Raw genomic sequence first — 16,974 nt, 5'->3', positions numbered from 1 at the left:
TGATTCGGCAAACGTGTTAGAAAACAGTTGCTTATGCCCACATCTAACAGTTACAGAGCAATATCACCATTAGTTTGAGCTGCTTTCAGACAGGCACTGAACTCCGGACACTCTCCTGACATTATTCGGAGGGCCTGTATTTGAGAACACAAATCAGATATTGAGAAGCTGCGGGTATTGTCCTGAGGGTCCTATAGCAAGATGCAAAAGACATTTTCTAGAAGGCTGTATGTAGGAAGGCAAATCTTGTGAACTGCTTTCAAAAATGCTCCTAACGCCGGATAATCTCCTGACATTATGCAGAGGGGCTGTATGTGAGAACACAAATGTCCAAGTCAGATGCTCCAGACATTTTTTGGAGGGAGCTTGTATGTGAGAACACAAATTTCCGAGTGAGACGTTCCAGATATTTTTTGGAGGGTCTGTATGCAGGAACGCAAATCAGCTCCAGATATTCTCAGGAGGTGCTGTGTGTGAGAATGCAAATGTGCTAGTGAGAAGCTGCAGACATTGTCCCGCGGGGCTGAATGTCAGAATGCAGATGTCATAGCGATATGGCCAAGACATTTTCTGGAGGGTCATATGTGAGAACTTAAATGTCCTAATGAGACTTGCCCGGAGTTTCTCCTGCCAGGCCCCCATTAAAAACTCCTGAGAATGTCCACATGAACTGAACTGTGACTTTAATGAGCCGGTGTGTTGATCACGTTCGTATCATGCGACAGATGAAAAACGTTTTTGTATTCTTATTCTTAATAGAGTTCATGTTTAAACTGTAAGAGTTTGATAACAACATATCAGGAATCATTGCCAAAGTTTTCTTTAAATATATGTGTATCAATATCAGAAGTTTCTTTATTCCTTAATATCAACATTGGCCCAAAAAAATCCATTATTCGTCGGGCTCTTCAGACTGTGCATTATTCTGCACAGTCAAGGGCAAACACTCAAGTGCAGTAACAACAAGATAAACCCAATTTGAGTGTTTTATTCTGATAATCTGTATTTTCAATCTATTTGGTGAGAACTGTAAAGTTTGCTCTCACACATTTAGAAACACAATGGTGCTACAGTAACTAATCAGAGCAATTATGGCAAAATGTGTGTAAGTGGCAAATGCTGAATTATCTCTTAGATGCCAGAGAGACTAAGCTGTGTTAAAACACTTCACTGAGCAGAGCCTGAGAGAGATGTCTTCATGTCTCTAATATAAATTAGCCTCCTTGTTCTCAGGCTCTGTAATCGCTCCACTTTTGGCGTGCGGCTGCAGACGCAGCTGGGAGCTCTCACATCAGCTGTCATGTCGAAAACAGAGCAAATTGTTGTTCTTTTTATATTCCTCTTTCCTGCTAATCTCTGCGATTCAGAGAACCACACAGTCCTACTGCACCCCCGAGGTTTCTCTAATAAGCCTCTATTTGTTCTTTTATCTAATAAAGTAGGGGAAATTTGATATTGCATCAGCTGACTTGTTTTCAAAAGCATGAAATTCCTGATAAATAGACGACCAGTTTTACTTCTCCTCCACTTTAGTAGTATTGACTAATCTTTATCTTTGCTGAGCACATAAAGCCAAAATGTAATGTTACAGTATGATAACCTTATTCTCAGAGGTCAAAATCTGGTCTACAAGGAGCTTTTGCAACCACTTGAATTTCTGTTTTTGAATATATAAAATGTACAAGTTTTTAAGTTCATATGTAAAATCTGAATGTGGAAAGTAATTTGTAAGTAAACAATATATCAGCTGATGCAGAAACCTATAAAAGCTGAATGTTTTGATATTGCACATTGGATTCAAATATTACAGAGCGTTCAAAAGCAATCACTTGCCAATTGAGAGATATTAAAGGCGTCATTATTCCGTTCAGAGTATTTTTTTATTGTGAAAGAGCCACCAAGTTCTTGTGAGAAACAAGAGGCTCATCGGATAAATATTACATTTCCAGAGTGAAAATATTTAAAAGAGCAGTGTTGAGAAGGTAGAAATAAAACCAAACTCATTCACAAACATCATGAGTTTTATTCCAAGCTTGTAAACAAATGTTTTCATCCGTCTCACACTCAATAAAGATGTAAAAGACCTGAGCTTTCCAGTCTCATACATCCACTTTAAAATAAACCCAGAAACCACTCTAATCTTTAAATTCAGCATCTATTAATTCTCTTTTAGATAACACATATACATTTGAGGAGTTACCATGTTTATCTATTAACATATTTTTTTGTGAACTGGACCTTCAAATTGATTTCTTGCTTTGATAGAGGTTTAATGGACATCATAGTATGGACAAAGGATTTCCTGAGTAACATTATGTGCAAAGATGTTTGGACTATGCTAACAAACGCAGTACTTAAACCACTAACAGTTGTGTGTCGGTTACACATAGCTAGATGCTATGTTGCATGAAGACTGAATTAGCCTAGTTCGTGCTAGAAAATGATTTATAAAATTTAATGGAGTTCGATTTAGGGATATATGTTTCAGGCTCAGTAAAGAAAATTGTAAAATCTAAAAGTAACTTTGGTTTGGTAGTGGTATTTAAGGAACAGCAGGATTTGTATGGATTTTATGGATTTGTCTTGTTTTCAGGATGATGAGCTACAATTCACTTACGATTCCTGTTTCTGAATCTTTGCTGTTTGAAGAATGAAAACTCTGCTTAATAACATATTTACACAGACACTGCATGTGATAAAAACAGGAAGGGCAGATCAATTTAATAGAAAAGATGCTTTTGACTGAATGTGTTCAAACAATGAGCTAAATGGACAAGCTGATGGCTGTATGGTAACAGTTTGTTTAGATGCCATTACACTCACTGCAGAGTGGAGACATTAAAAACTACATAAACTGTACAATAGCTGAAACTAGATGCAATGTCAGTGCTTTGCCCTTGGAAATGCATATACATAATATAACATATTATGAATTATCACTTTGAGCTTTTGTGTAGGGGAGCAAAACACATAGTATGGAGACCTCTCCTCTCTGTGTTGAACACTGTAAACAGTCCATGACTAACATTATATATCAATTTGCTGAAGGCCTTTTCTCACATACAGTATTTGTTATTGCTTTAGTTATTCTGCATTAACACCATAATGGCACGCTACCTGGAATTCTTAACAATTCACAGATTGACAAAGTCCCCACAAATGTACAGTGTTTTCAACATAAAATGATGAAATTGCAGGGTTCTGCAATAACGTTCCATCTCCATGTGACTTCATTTACCAATCCATCTTTCGCAGATGAAATAAGAAACGGTTATTAAATATCTTCCAGTTAAGCGGAACATGACTGCATGTCAAGCAAATTCAAGTGGCTCCAGTTTTCTCCTGTTCATCCAAGGCCAAAGTTTAAATCCACCAATGGGTTTTATCTGTTTTCTTCTGTTAAATTAATCATGTTTGACATAATCAAAGTAAAATTCTCAGTGGAAAACAAAATGCTGCCTCATTTTTGGTTTGATGAACGTTTGGACCCCTTGGACTTTTTATCTTGCTCTTTTTGCTTTTCCTGCTTCTTCGCTCTTTTTTTCTCTTCCTTGGCTTCCTTGTACTTCCAGACAGGAGGCTCCAGGTAGCCCTTCTCCCTTTTCTTCTTCTTCTCTTTCTTTGGAGTGGGCTCGCCAGATCTTGTCACTTCAATCTTAGGGATACAGCCCGAGGGGAAGATGCTGTTCCTGTGTGCCATGCTGCGGGGAATGAAGCTTTTCATGCCACCTGAGGCCTGGCTCTCCCTGCGGTTGGAGTCCTGGCAGCAGGAGGTCAGAGATATGGAGGTGGCTGACACAGTGGTAGGAGAAGCTGAGGTGATGGAGCCGTTGCTGTGGGATACTGTGCTCTCCTCCAGCTCCTTGATGCTGTGCTTTTCAAGCAGTTCAGGCACGGCAAACCGTCGCTTGCCAATCTCTGGAGGACTGGTGGGACAGAAAGGACGGCAGCCAATGGCTATCAGGGGGCTGTGGATGCTAGTGGTCATTCGCACCATATAGTCCATGACCCCATTGTCTTGTGGGTCCTGAGGGAAGCTGAAAGTAAGGCTGTCTTTTAGACGCTGCCTCAGTCTCTGACTGGTTGTTTTTGGGGCGGTGGCCTTTTCCACCAGTTGCTTCAGCTGAGGCCACTCAGGGATGTAGCTTTCACAGAAATGCTCAGCGACAGGATGAGCCTGCAGACGGCGTATTCTGTTCAAAGTTTCAAACCTTCCTGTCCTCAGGACCCAATCCTTCAGGCCTCTCCCTTGCACCATGTCTACTGCATTCATATCAGCACCTGCACATGAGAAAAAAGCAGAAAATAAGGAAACAAGTTATTGGATGACGAGGGAACTGAGGAAATCAAATGCTGCCTAAACAGTCAAATGACCCCCCCATGTGGTTGCTTTTAGAGCCTGTGTTAGAAATGCAAGCCCTTTACCCATAGGCTTCCTGATCATCTGCCACAGTAATGCTGTTGTTTCTGCTTTTAAAATTTGAGCCAAACTAACTCGTAGTATGTTACATAAAACTTAGTGAAAATAGCCAGGAATGCAAAAAGGACTTATCAGATTCCCCAGAAGCAAGGAAACTCTTCGGCTTAGGCTTTTGTAACTTGGCCGACATTTTATTTGCACAAAAAGCAACATGACAAACACATTTCTCAGATGCCATAAACCCACCATGCATTAGCAGGGCAGACACACACTCCTGTCTGCCCTGCAGGCCTGCCTTGATGAGGGCAGTGAAGCCACGGGGATCCCTGACCTCAGTGTCCACGCCAGAGTAGAAGTTAATGATATAGTTCAGAATGGTGATGAAGCCTGAATTGAAAAAACAACATCATTATTTTTTTAGGGTATTGAATTGAGACCTGATGTTGAGTTTATGTGCTATTACAGACTTCAAACTTACCTGCCTGGGCAGCAATCATGAGGGCAGTATTACCATCACTATCTTGGTGGTTGATGTCTATTAATGGACATGTATGCAGCATGGTGACAATATCGACGAAACCCTTTGCCACAGCCAACATAAGTCCATTCTGATGACAAACAAGTCAGAAATAAAGTGACCTTTGTTAAAATGTAACTGTACCTATTTATACATTTGTATATATATATATATATATATATATATTTATTTGTATCTACAAAAATAAACTCCTCACCCTGCCATTGATATCCTGCTCATTGGCCTCTTCTTTAGTGACTCCTCTCTCCAGGATGCTGCTCAGGGACGTGGGGTCGTTCCTGGCACAGGCCTCGTACAGTGTTCTAGCCGGCTCTGTGGGATTTTCATCCATGTCATAGTCAGGAAGCACTGAGTCATCAGAAAGTACACTGTCTGAGTCTGAATCATCCAGGAGGATGTCGCAGTCCTCGGATGGGCCTGCCCCCAGGTGGGGGTCATCACATACAGTGGCCATTGGACCCCGCACTCTGCCTTGGATCATGCCTCGGTGTCAGGTCTGCTGTCTGCCATCCACATCTTGAATAGAAAATTTAAGATAATGAACACAATTTCTTGAATTTTTGTTCAACATTTTTCCTCTCATCCATGCGACAGCTAATACACCTCCTCTGAGTTCTCAGAAGCCAATTCAAGGGGGATTTGCATTATTTATTCCCTATCCATCTATGAGGACTGCTGAGGGGGCGGGTACACCCTGGACAGGTTGTCAGCGTATCACAGGACCAGCATACAGAGACAAACAACCATTTACACTCCCATTCACACCCACAGTCATTCTAGAGTCTCCAATTAACCTCACTCCAATCTGCATGTGTTTGGTCTGTGGGAGGAAAACCCACAACCTCCACAAAATGACCGAACTGTGATTTTAGACCAGGAACCTTCAATGATTTTCTTCTCCTTAAAACCAAAGTCTCAGTTGATGTTTGACTGCAAAACTACAACAAACAATGACAGCCTCTAAGGTTTGCATGCTAAATAGATCTGTTGACCTGAGAGGGCCTCGACTATAAGGCGTGATGCCTAAAGTGGATGAGGAGCTTCATCTCTGCTCAGCTCTCTTGCTCAACTGTAAGTCTGTCATTTACAAGACATCCATATCATTGCCTGTACAACATGCTTTTCACAAGTGTTTGGAATAGAGTAGGAGAATAGTTATTATGACCGAGTAATGTCCCCATATGTAAGCTAATAAAACTCAGATGTATAAAATGGTGCAAGCCATTTTAAGAAATTCACAACAGGTAGAGTAATGACAGATAAACAGTGTTTACTTTCAGCAGGAGCCCAGTCTGTGACAGTAATGGGAATGAAGGCAGAGCAGGAGGAGCATACAGGGTTGAGAAAGGCCATATGGTGCCAGAAGCAACGGGAAGCCAGTGTAGTGACTGTCATGGTGTCTTAAACGTGTCACACTGCTCTGCACTTCAAGTACACTTGGGTTTTCCAGTGGTTTACAATGTGTGTTTTTCTACTCATGCATGTATCTAAATCAATAACCTCCAAACACACCCAGAAAATGTGTTGTGAGGAGCTGCAGATGAGAGAGAGAAAGATCTTGGCTGATTTAATATATGTCTGTGCATCAGTGGATGAATTTAACCTGTAAAACAAGCTGTCCAAAGAGGGATTCCATTCCTCGGCCCTGCATTCATCATTAAACCACACAAATAATTGTTTGCACAGAATTAGTTTTGAACTTGGTGACAATTATATGTTAGTTATTAGCGTAATAGCATTGTTTGGATAAGCTGTCTTTAGATGCTCAACTCCTTTAATCCCACAGACAAGTTTCTGGTTTATCTCTCGCAGAAATAAATGAAGATTATGATCACACACATTTTCTCTCTCTTCTTCCTCTTTCTGCACAAACATAGAAAGCTCTGACTTTACTCTGCAACAGTGGTCGAAACTTCTGCTGCAGTCCAGTAATGTTTCTGCCTCTGAATCCTGTAAACAGAACTGTAAACATTTGAGCTCAAGTAAAGAAAAGTCAAATAGTAATAGTCAAAAGTCTCACCCTAAAACAATCCAGGGATTGTTGGTCCTCTTCTCTCTTTTTTCTCTCTTTTTGAATTTGCTCTTCTCTCATGTGTTTGACCTCCACTCTTCCTGATGGCTCTTGGTGGAAACTGGTTTATGTTTAAGTTTCCCAAACTGACTCCAGCTCTAGCCTCCCCCCTCCCTCCATGTCTCCCTCTGGCCAGTTAGCTTCCCTCATCAGCCAGCAATCCGTCCAGGTCCCAACTTAGACTCTGCCGTCCTAAGTCAGGCAACATGCTCTGTCCCTCTCATCCTGATTACAGAAGATTTACGGATTAAGAGAAAGAAACAGACAGAAGCCAACCTGCTCCCCTTACAGTCTGATGATATTACTCTGCTCTCTCTCTTCCTCCTCTCCCGCACTCATCTCCACTGCTCTTTCAGAATCTGTCAATTCACAGCTCTCTGCTGCCCGTCTGTTGTGTCAGAGCAAACCTGTATGACTGTCCAAATAAGAGCTGTGACGGAATTATGGAAGTTATGGTTTTCAAATCTGCTCTGCTGCCGAAGACCCCCTGCCTGAGTAATTTCAGCCTGTGCGATGGGAGACAGTGCCTTGGGCCTGTTTTTTTCCCATGGAAATCCATTTGCTGGGACAACAATCTAACTCTGCTGTTACTCTAAGCCAGGGGGCCTTGGCAGTAATTATTTCCATGACAGGAATGACACGCAAACATGCTCAAACACATGGCAATCACAAACACAACTCATACTACACCCACACAGGCAATGTAAAATGTGGAGAAAACAACTGATCAGCATGTTTATGTGACGAAATATCTTCGAAAGCATATATAAAACTTTCACAGACGAGTTCATTAATAAGAAGGGCCCCATGTTCTATATTACAGTTCTTCTATTTTTGAATATTGTTAATCTGGTGACATAGCTTTTCCTCAACACATCTCTGTACTCAGTTTCTTTGCACAGTCTAAACTGTAAAAATAACCTTTTTGTTTGAGGTCTGAATCCCATATGTGAATAGGAATAGGAGTATCGTGTCAACATGTTTATTCATAGCGCCAGGGACTCAAGCACATGGTGTCAAAGGTGCATGTAAACAGATTAACCCTCATATTGAAGTGAAGTGAGGCCAATCAGTGACTTTGTACATGTGAATGTAGCCTGGGTTATGCAACACCCTCTTCTCTGTCGTAGAAATGTTGACTGCCCCCTTGTGAAACTACCGGGACGTGCAGAACTCAGATGTGAGGTTAGAGTTACTGTGTTGTAGGTGAGCAAGATGTTTAGACAGCTCACGTTTAAAATAGCCCCAACATTAATCCTCCCTGCTTTCAGCTGCTGTCTACATCGCCTCCAAATATATCTACAAATTCACAACAGGACACATCTAGTTTGCACAGGACTCTCATCTCCATTTGACATGAGTGGAACAATTTGTCTTCAAATTCTGTGCCCTAATAAAATTATTGTGATATTAGTTTGTCACTGTAAAGCCCTGTCTTGGCCGGGTAAAGCCACTGTGACAAATTGGACTCCCTTTGAAACCACTTTTTGAGAATTATAGTCGCTGATCTGTTTGAAGAGTTAACTAGAGAAGTCTCTGGTTGTGGCCAGCTGACGCTTTAACACCTCCAACAACTAATCCCTACTTGTCAAATGCCTCAGCCAGTTCCTTATTAGATGCTGCCCCCGTGGAAATAAACCATCAGATTGGACACAGACCATGACTCTAACTCTAACTCCAACTCCAACTCAGAAGGTGCTATGTTTAGCCACAAGGGCCTGAGTTGTGTCTCGACTCTGTAGTGATATGAAACACAGGAAGAGGACATGCTTGGGGGCAAAGATTTATCGCTTGTGAGGCCAAAACAGAAAAGGAGCTGATAGGGAAGGGAAGTGTGTTTGGCACAACTGGGGAGAATGTAGTGGTGTGTGTGCATTTGTAATTTTCCTTTATCCTATTAGCAGCACAAGAATGACCTCTCTGTGGCACCAGATGGGGGCAGTGTAGCACACAATGCATGCTCCAGCTTGAGGTTTTAGTTTTTCCCCCAGCACTCAAAGCTTTTGATTTTTTTTACAAATGATTATCAAACTTGTGGTAAATGAGTAAATAACAATTTGTCCTGATTCCCACCTACGCACACTTTCCTTATAGGGTCAGAGTCATTTTCCTCTCGATTCTGCAAATTCCTCACGGAGTCACTCACTCATCGTTGCAAATGGCAGCTCAGCTTCTCCCCAGACACCACAGTACCCACCAGAGGTCAGTGGTAGAGCAGGAGAACTTGGAAAGAGGCTTGGGAAGCAGTGAACTAAGTTTATCCGGCTTAGTGACTGATTCTAAAGTCAGTGCTCAGCTAATTTTAGATTGTTGGTAGTCTCTCCATGGCCTCTCTTACCAGCACCTCCTCTGCTCAGTATCTGTGAGCAGTTTCTATATGCATTGTTTTAAAAACATTTTTTTTTTTTTCTGGAGTAAAGACAGAATCCCTTTACTGCTAATTTGAAAGCATTGGGAACCCCTCGGGTAATCAGGTGAATGACAGGAAGTGAGGAGGAAGCAGCTAAATGTGTTATGCAAGGCAAGAGGGGGATTTTTAGATGATTTGGGAAAAGTTATAACAAGGGGAAGTGGAAGTTTGTGTTGTTTTTCTTTTTTACTCAGGGTTGGTCAAACAGTGAGGGTCAAAAAGTGCATATTGAGTAGATGTATTGGTCAGTGCCAGAGAACACACACAAAAAACATAAAACAAAGAGAAGTATGGAAATGTGAGCACCACAGCTCAGTGTGTAACTCTCTGCATCATATATACTTAACATTTAAATTATTTTAGATGAAGCCCAAACACATGACACGTTTATAAAGTATATTTAATATAACATCTTTCACAGAGCAAGTCACTGTAGACAAAGGCAGATAGAATAAATCAGTTTTTATGTGATGAGATTTTATTTCGATAGTAAGGATATTCCATAGTGTCATGCCATGGCTTCAAATGTGCAATCACCTTTAAATCTCGTGAGAGGGACAACTAGTAAACTCTTCTCAGAGTGACTTACCTGTGTAGCAACAGGTTGGACATGTAGTTCCCTGCCCATGGAGTATGTTTGATTAGCTTGAAAATAATTCTGAAGCCAGAGTACGTTATGTTGATGGACCCAGGCAGTAGCTTTGCAGCAGCAGCACATCGGACTGAGGCGCTAAATAAAGATAGTAATCGAGTCTGGAAGATATAAGCATGTGAATCATCAAGTTAACAGATATTGTAAGGTGATAAAGCAGATTTTGTAATCTAAATTCTCTAACTTTAAATTCATTTTGTTTTCTTGCTTTAAAATACAAGACATACAAACCTCTACAGATAGAGGGAGATTTCATAATGAATCTAAATGACTAAAGTATTTCAGTAAAAAATTTATCAAAAACCCAAACCAGTGTTTTGCATATTTGTTTATTTTTCTAAATTATATATAAATTCAAATTCCCATTTCCATGGAACTTATCATGCAGAATGGGAGTCCTACTTTATGAAACTATAAAATGCCTCAGGCTTATACTTGCTATTTGACTGAATAATCACGTCATCACAGTCTCATCGGCTCCTCTTTTGGCAGCCCTGGTTTGGATAAAGTGAGTCTGATGTCTTGACCTTGTGCTAATGGTGGGTGTTAGTGATGTGGAAACTTTGAACAAACACAAAGTAGTTGGTGAAAGCAACCTCTGCTCAACTCAAATCTTCATTTCTCCCTGTGCACTTTTCATTCTTTCACTGCTCAGTTTTCCAATGCTCTTTCTTTACGGAATCTAGACGTCTGCCTTTGCTCAATGAAAAGTCAAAAGCTCAAAGGATCATTTGAAAGGGATTAAGAGCTGTGGTGGTGGAAAGTAACAGTTTCAACGCATTTACGATCAGGGCTTAATTTACCATTACATTCAGTTTTTAATCTATGTGTCTTTGTTGTGTGTCTCTGGTGTTTATTAAAGGTGCATCGTTTTCTGACTGCCAACATTCCTTCTGTGTCTGCTATGTCTCTGTGTGACTGAAAGCTCAAATGAACTGGATGAATTCGGTGGAGCAGAGTGAGTCATACTAGGATTTGTAGCCTTACTAGCTCTCACTTTGGTAAATTCAAATCTTTAAAAATATCCTAAAAGTGCAGAGAAAATTTAAATGAGAATAAAATACAGAATCCAATGTGGCAACTTTTTTACCACTGGGCAGGTCTTATAGGTCTCCTACATACATTGTATTAACATGTGGGGTATGTGAACCGATCACAGCTCTGAGTGTGTGTATTCACACCTGGCATTAAAAAGCATCCCCACGTGTCTTGTGATCGGATCTCACTCCCCCCGCCCTCTAAATAAACACGTACATCATTTCCGCTAGCGGAGCAGATCACTTCTGTTGTTGCTTGTTGCTACAGTTTAAATGATGCCTCCAGTATGTATTTGCGCTTATGTAGAGGACCTCAGTTGAGTAGGTGGTCCTCCAATGTAGCCATGACAACATTTGCGTTCACACTGCTGATAGAATATGGACACATTTTGCCCAGACCACCTCTGAATGTAGTCCGGTGTGATTGGATCGACATCTAATCTGAGTGTTCACACCTGTAGTTAGAGTTGTCCACTTGTGATTGGATCACAAAAAAACGCATGTTAATACCAGGAGTTTACAGGGTCATAGAGACTCTCATGGAAGAAGCTGGATCACCCTCGGCCTCGTCTGCATATGACCAAAACAGGAGAGCGAATGGATCTCTGCCTGCACTTTGCCTCAGTGGACATTAAAAACTCTAAGACACAACTGGAACATTTTCCAGAAACTGAGAGAAATTTAATATAATAATAAAACAAAACAGTTGTACCAATCTATTTGCTCAGAGAGTTATATATAAAATATAAGTTCTAGATAAAAGAAAAAACATGCAACATAGTTTCCAGGTTATTTAAAGGCAAATACTTTGTATGTATCTGTAGCTTATACTAGTGCCAAAACTGAACATAATTCCTCAGAGGAACAGCAGCTTTATTCAGTCTGGCCGACTTTTTAATCAAAATGATAAAGTTTCTACCTTATAGATTTTTATGAAATCTTCAAGAAGTGTAGAAGAAACACAGTCATAACTCCCAGTGTCAGCACAAGAGAGTTCAAAAATGTTTTCAAAGACAAAAAGGTGAATGATGTTTAAAGTGAAGAGAAAAACCCATCCATCAATCCCTACATCCATCTGTCCATCCATGTGGACGTGGAGCCAATCCCAGGTGAGACTGGGCGAGAGAAGGGGTTCAACCCTGGACCGATCACAAGCATATCGCATGGCCTGTAAAGAAATTGTTTCATTTAATAATGAGGAAAATAATGATTACAGCACAGACGGATACCCCTTATGAACTTGAGTCCACTCTGTTTCTGTGATGCTAGAGGACGTCTACATGAGCAGCACTACTTGTAAGTTGTCCTTCATTTTGGCTCAAACTTTATATCTACACAACTATTTGACACATTTCCATAAAAAGGCATACAGACATTCATGATGGCATCAGGATGAATTGCATCCCTTTGGGAATTCTCGAGACCCCTGCTATACTCTGTGTTTAGTGCTGTTAGCAACTTATAGCATGTTAGCATTGGCATGTGTGCGTGTTAGCATTCTGACATTTAACCTCCTATTAGTGGCCGAAAAGTATAGACAGGCATTTTTGAGTAGAATTACGCCAAAGTCTTAGCAAATCCTGTAATATTTAACGCATGTCTGCAGTTTAGTGTTGAAGAAGTGATTATAACACAGTAATAATGTGTATACACCACTGTGAAGCAGCTTCTAAGAGTAGAATTACATGTTGTGAGCATTTGTCAAACTGGGTCCACAATAAAAATATATGGTCCCGAACAAACTGAGACTAAAACAGAAGAAATGAATCAACTGAGAAAGTATCTATGTACTTTATAGAGACGTTTGTTTCTGCCTCTGAAGTCTAACGAGTCTCTTATCTATTTAATGACAGACTTGGTATGTATATGAATATGTACATGTGTGTTATTCTATGTTGTTCCCAGTTATAGATTTATGATGAGGGCTCTGGTGCCTCTTCTTTCTTCTTTGCTTTCTTTCTGCTGTTGTTCATAACTGTGCAGTCACAGTGTGGATATTAATAACATACAATGCCAAGTAACAGACACATTTGTATTGTATATGTGAATTTATTTACGCAGTTATTTTGGCTAGAAATACAGTATGTCCAGATTTGTAATTCTATATTCTCGATTGTATTAACAAAGGTTTAAAAAGAAGAAGAAAGAAAATCTAGCAGTGCAGGAAGGTTGATCGATATGTTTTACTTGAAGGACTACACACACACACACACACGCACGCACGCACATACACACACACACACACACACACTGTCACACACATGCACACACACACGCACACACACACACACACACACACACATTTGGTACAAACGCTCTCTGGCCTGCAGCGTTAATCTGTCAGTGAGCAAATTTGCAAACCTTTTAATTAAATCATTTTAAAAGGAGACAATCTTTCAAGTGACCACAAACAAACAACACTGTTGTGATCAATCAGCAGAGTTACAGAAGTTGTAGAATGTGTGTACGATTGATGACATTGTCTTGAATAGTTGAGCTCCGTGGACTGTGTGTTCATGCCTTATTTGGGGCTGCCCAGTTCACACAATCTGTGTCACTGTGTGAGACCTGGGCAAAGATGAAGAGAGACTGTCGGGTGCCAGGATGGGTCAAAGTAAGACCAGAGGAGATAAAGAAAAGATTGAGATAGTTTGAGGTTTTGGGGGAAAGAAAATCCAGGTAGTGAAGACAGAGCAAGAAAATGAAGGAAGAGAAAGAATTATGGAAGGAGGAGAGGTTTTGGGGAGGGGGTGGTGATCCTCTGGAGCCAATGGAGAACAAGAAAGGAGGATTTCAGGGAGGGTGAAGCAGGAACAACTCACCGTTCAGCATTCAGAGAGAAGGACAGGAGAGGACTCACCTCACAGAGAGACACACGGAGGATGACGAAAGAATGACAAAGAAGAGGACAAATGACTGTGCTCAGGGAGGCCCAAGAAAACCTTCTATCTGTGTTTCCAGGTGGACGCTTGCATTGAGAACACAGGGTGGACGTATTTACTGGACTTAGAGACACTTGCAGCCAACTAATGTGTGTGTACTGGGAGAGAGAAGAGCTCTGAAATTCCTGTCCACGAGCAGGAGACATGCCACCTGCGTCCAGGATCAGTTCTTCATATGTGTGAGGTTTCCTCTGTTCCAGACTGTAGAACAAGGTGGGCTACGGTGGCTCAAGCTCCAAAACTGTGGCTCAGTGTGAAGGAACGAAACACACAACACAGGGCACAGAGACAGGTTGAGAGAGGCTGTGTCAGAATTGGACATCGAAGGCCACAACAGCAGGAGGAGAATAATTTGAGGTTTTGTTTTGTTGTTGTGGACAATGAAGGCTTTGCAGAAGAATCAGGGACGCACTGACCAGATGTTGGGAGCCATGGCTGACGTGTTGACTTCTGTGGCCATGCCCAATCAACAGTGGGTGAGTCGTGAAGCTGTGTTTGTGCGGTTACATGAAAGCTTAATGTCACAAACCAAGGAAAGCAACAGATCCATGTGGAGGCATTTTTCAGAGCTTGCAGAGCGTAACGCGACATCATAACACTCAGGCAGAGTTTATTTTGGGCCATAAGTATTACTTGGTCATAAACCTAAAATGGTCAAGCCGAAGAAGCAGAGCAAGGGAGAGTGAAAGAGAGAGAGAGGATGGAGGGGTTGCCAGTCTCCGTTCAGTGCTCGGCTGGAATCTTGGATGTTTCCAAAGAGGAAGCAGAGTAGTGGTGATTAAACTGACCATAAATAAAGTCATGCTGGACTGACGGCCCGCTGCAACCCTGCAAATTCATCCTCCTTCTTCCTCAACTTTTTCTTTCTGTTCCTTTCTTCTTTTTCTTTTTATTCACACATTTCTGCATTAAAACAGTTACAGGTGATCTGGTTTCCATTTTTATTCTGTCAGCAATTTTAAAAACGTTTTTCTACAAAATCAACATAAATTCTAGCACAAAGAGTCAAGGGGTCAGAGTGAGTATAAAGGTCCAAATGGCTTTCTCTTTGAAAATGTTTATCTTGATGAATCATTTCCTCCCTGCCCAATAGTGGTAAAAACCATAAGAGTGATTATAATCTCTCTCCATCTCTGCAGAGGAGCGATAACTGCTTTTTAAACCTCTGTTCCTCTGCTCTGTTGCTGCCGGGCTTTAAAAACAGATTGAAACTGCTGTCTGAGAGGCAGCTTTTATTTAAGCTCTGTGGCAAAAGTTGAACCTCAGTGATTTCCATTGCATTCTTGTTCAGTCTGTAATGGAGGAAAAGGTGGAAAAGATGCCGGGAATTGTGGAAACAAAAGCAGCTTCTGGTATGTTTTGTGGTTATGTGACCAAAGGTATACTCTGTACAATACTATCACTTCCTCCACCGCTGACAAGGGCATCTCTGTGTGTAGCTCTCAGAGGGGGGTGAGGCGGACCTCCCATCAAGTGAGGATGAAAAGGGGCCTGTCCAGGGCCTGTGGGAGCCAGAGGGGCTGGAGTGGGAGCAGCAGGCCGCCCCCACCACCACCAACACAGAAAACCCAGAGCGGAGAGAAAAAACAGGTAAGACCTGAAAGAGCCGCACTGAGCGTGACAGACCATTTTGTTCAATAAACCCACAATGCTAGTCCAAACACTGGCTCTGACCAAACCAGTCAGAGCTTAGACACTCACCGAAACACAAACTTTCCGTCCCAGCTTTGATTCTTTGTGTGAGACGTCTCAGATTTCAGCACAAGTGACATGTTAAACAGCCTGCTCAGCCACTCCATCACGCCCGTGAAAAAAAACTTAGTAAACAGAGACGATTTCTTGATTTAGGAGTCATAAAATAACATCTTGAATCTATTACATGCCATGTGAGCTACTGCCCAGGCCTTTACAGCGTAGTTTCAGCTCAGCCTGCTCTTGCATGTTAGCCACATGTGAGTCAAAACAGGTCTGAGTCCCATCTGCCATATCTGATGGTGGTCATTAGGCAGTAATAACTTCAGGGAAAGTATCAGATGGGAGTCACCTGAGTGTTTACTCTCATTGAACTCCACCCTCTGTATCCTCTATTAGCACTGATGACAGTTGAATTGCTTTGCTGTAATGTAGCATATATAAATACGTGAGAGAGACTGAGAGTTATTGTGTGTGTGCCTCTTTGCATGCAACACTTTCCAGATGGGGCAAGAAAACATGTTCAGCTGCCGGCCTTCCCATTCTGCCCCATCGCTGTTGCACTTTTTGATTTTTGTTGTGAGAGGGTTGCGTGCATTACCATTTTCCTTGAGTGGAATAGAACAAAAGGAGCTCTGTAGCTGGCTCAGGGTTTGGGTGAGGGAAAGTGTGTGTGTGCATGAGAGGTTTGCTGGTGCGCACCGTGCGGCTGGTCCACTGACTGTTGTGCAGTACATGGCGTACACGAGGCATGTGAGTGAGGCCAGAGGAAGCTGTCAGCGATGCTTATCTGTAATGGTCTTACTAGGATTGGGTGTGCTGCTGAGGTTAATGCTGCCAAATATTATTTTAGCTCACAGCTCAGGGCTCTGAAAAGCAAAAAGAAAAAGCAAAAAAAAAATGAGGGCCATGTGGATGTGAGGGATGATGACCACAAGGGAGATTGTTTATTTCAATTCCAGACGAGCTCTTCTGTTCAATTGTTTTTGTGTAGCCCAATTTCCTCCGGATGGCAAATTGGATGGAAAAATCAATGAAACACAAGGTGGAAAACATCTGAACCACGACAAACAAATACAGATGATGCCGTGGCCTGGAGTAGAGCTCCACTATGCATGTTTTGATTTGTTTCCTCTCCATTCAATATTCATATCATCAAATACTGGCTCAGTGTGAATGATCTAATTAGATTTTGATCAGAATCAGTGTATA

The 16,974-nt window shown here is 41.5% G+C and overlaps 2 protein-coding genes across 3 annotated transcripts in view; one reads left to right on the top strand and one right to left on the bottom strand.

Annotated features, from left to right (window-relative positions):
- Positions 1-2,003: 2,003 nt before the first annotated feature.
- On the bottom strand, positions 2,004-7,210 carry ankrd33aa (ankyrin repeat domain 33Aa). Its single transcript, XM_020089023.2, has 5 exons — positions 6,979-7,210; positions 5,155-5,474; positions 4,899-5,028; positions 4,667-4,807; positions 2,004-4,281 (listed from the first exon to the last, which is right to left on the bottom strand). The coding sequence occupies exons 2-5, from the start codon at positions 5,437-5,439 to the stop codon at positions 3,461-3,463; spliced, it is 1,377 nt and encodes a 458-aa protein (XP_019944582.2). The 5' UTR covers positions 5,440-5,474; positions 6,979-7,210; the 3' UTR covers positions 2,004-3,460.
- A 7,111-nt stretch (positions 7,211-14,321) lies between these two features.
- Positions 14,322-16,974, top strand: part of arhgef25a (Rho guanine nucleotide exchange factor (GEF) 25a) — a 43,607-nt gene continuing 40,954 nt past the window's right edge. For both annotated transcript variants that reach the window (XM_020089486.2, XM_020089487.2), the window contains exons 1-2: positions 14,322-14,546; positions 15,510-15,660. In XM_020089486.2, coding sequence (XP_019945045.2) covers positions 14,451-14,546; positions 15,510-15,660 — 247 coding nt within the window. In that variant the 5' untranslated portion in view covers positions 14,322-14,450. The remainder of the gene's footprint in view (positions 14,547-15,509; positions 15,661-16,974) is intronic.

Source organism: Paralichthys olivaceus, chromosome 6 (genome assembly GCF_024713975.1).
Source record: "Paralichthys olivaceus isolate ysfri-2021 chromosome 6, ASM2471397v2, whole genome shotgun sequence".
Classification (NCBI taxonomy): Eukaryota; Metazoa; Chordata; class Actinopteri; order Pleuronectiformes; family Paralichthyidae; genus Paralichthys; species Paralichthys olivaceus.
This window is presented reverse-complemented; position numbering and strand designations above follow the sequence as displayed.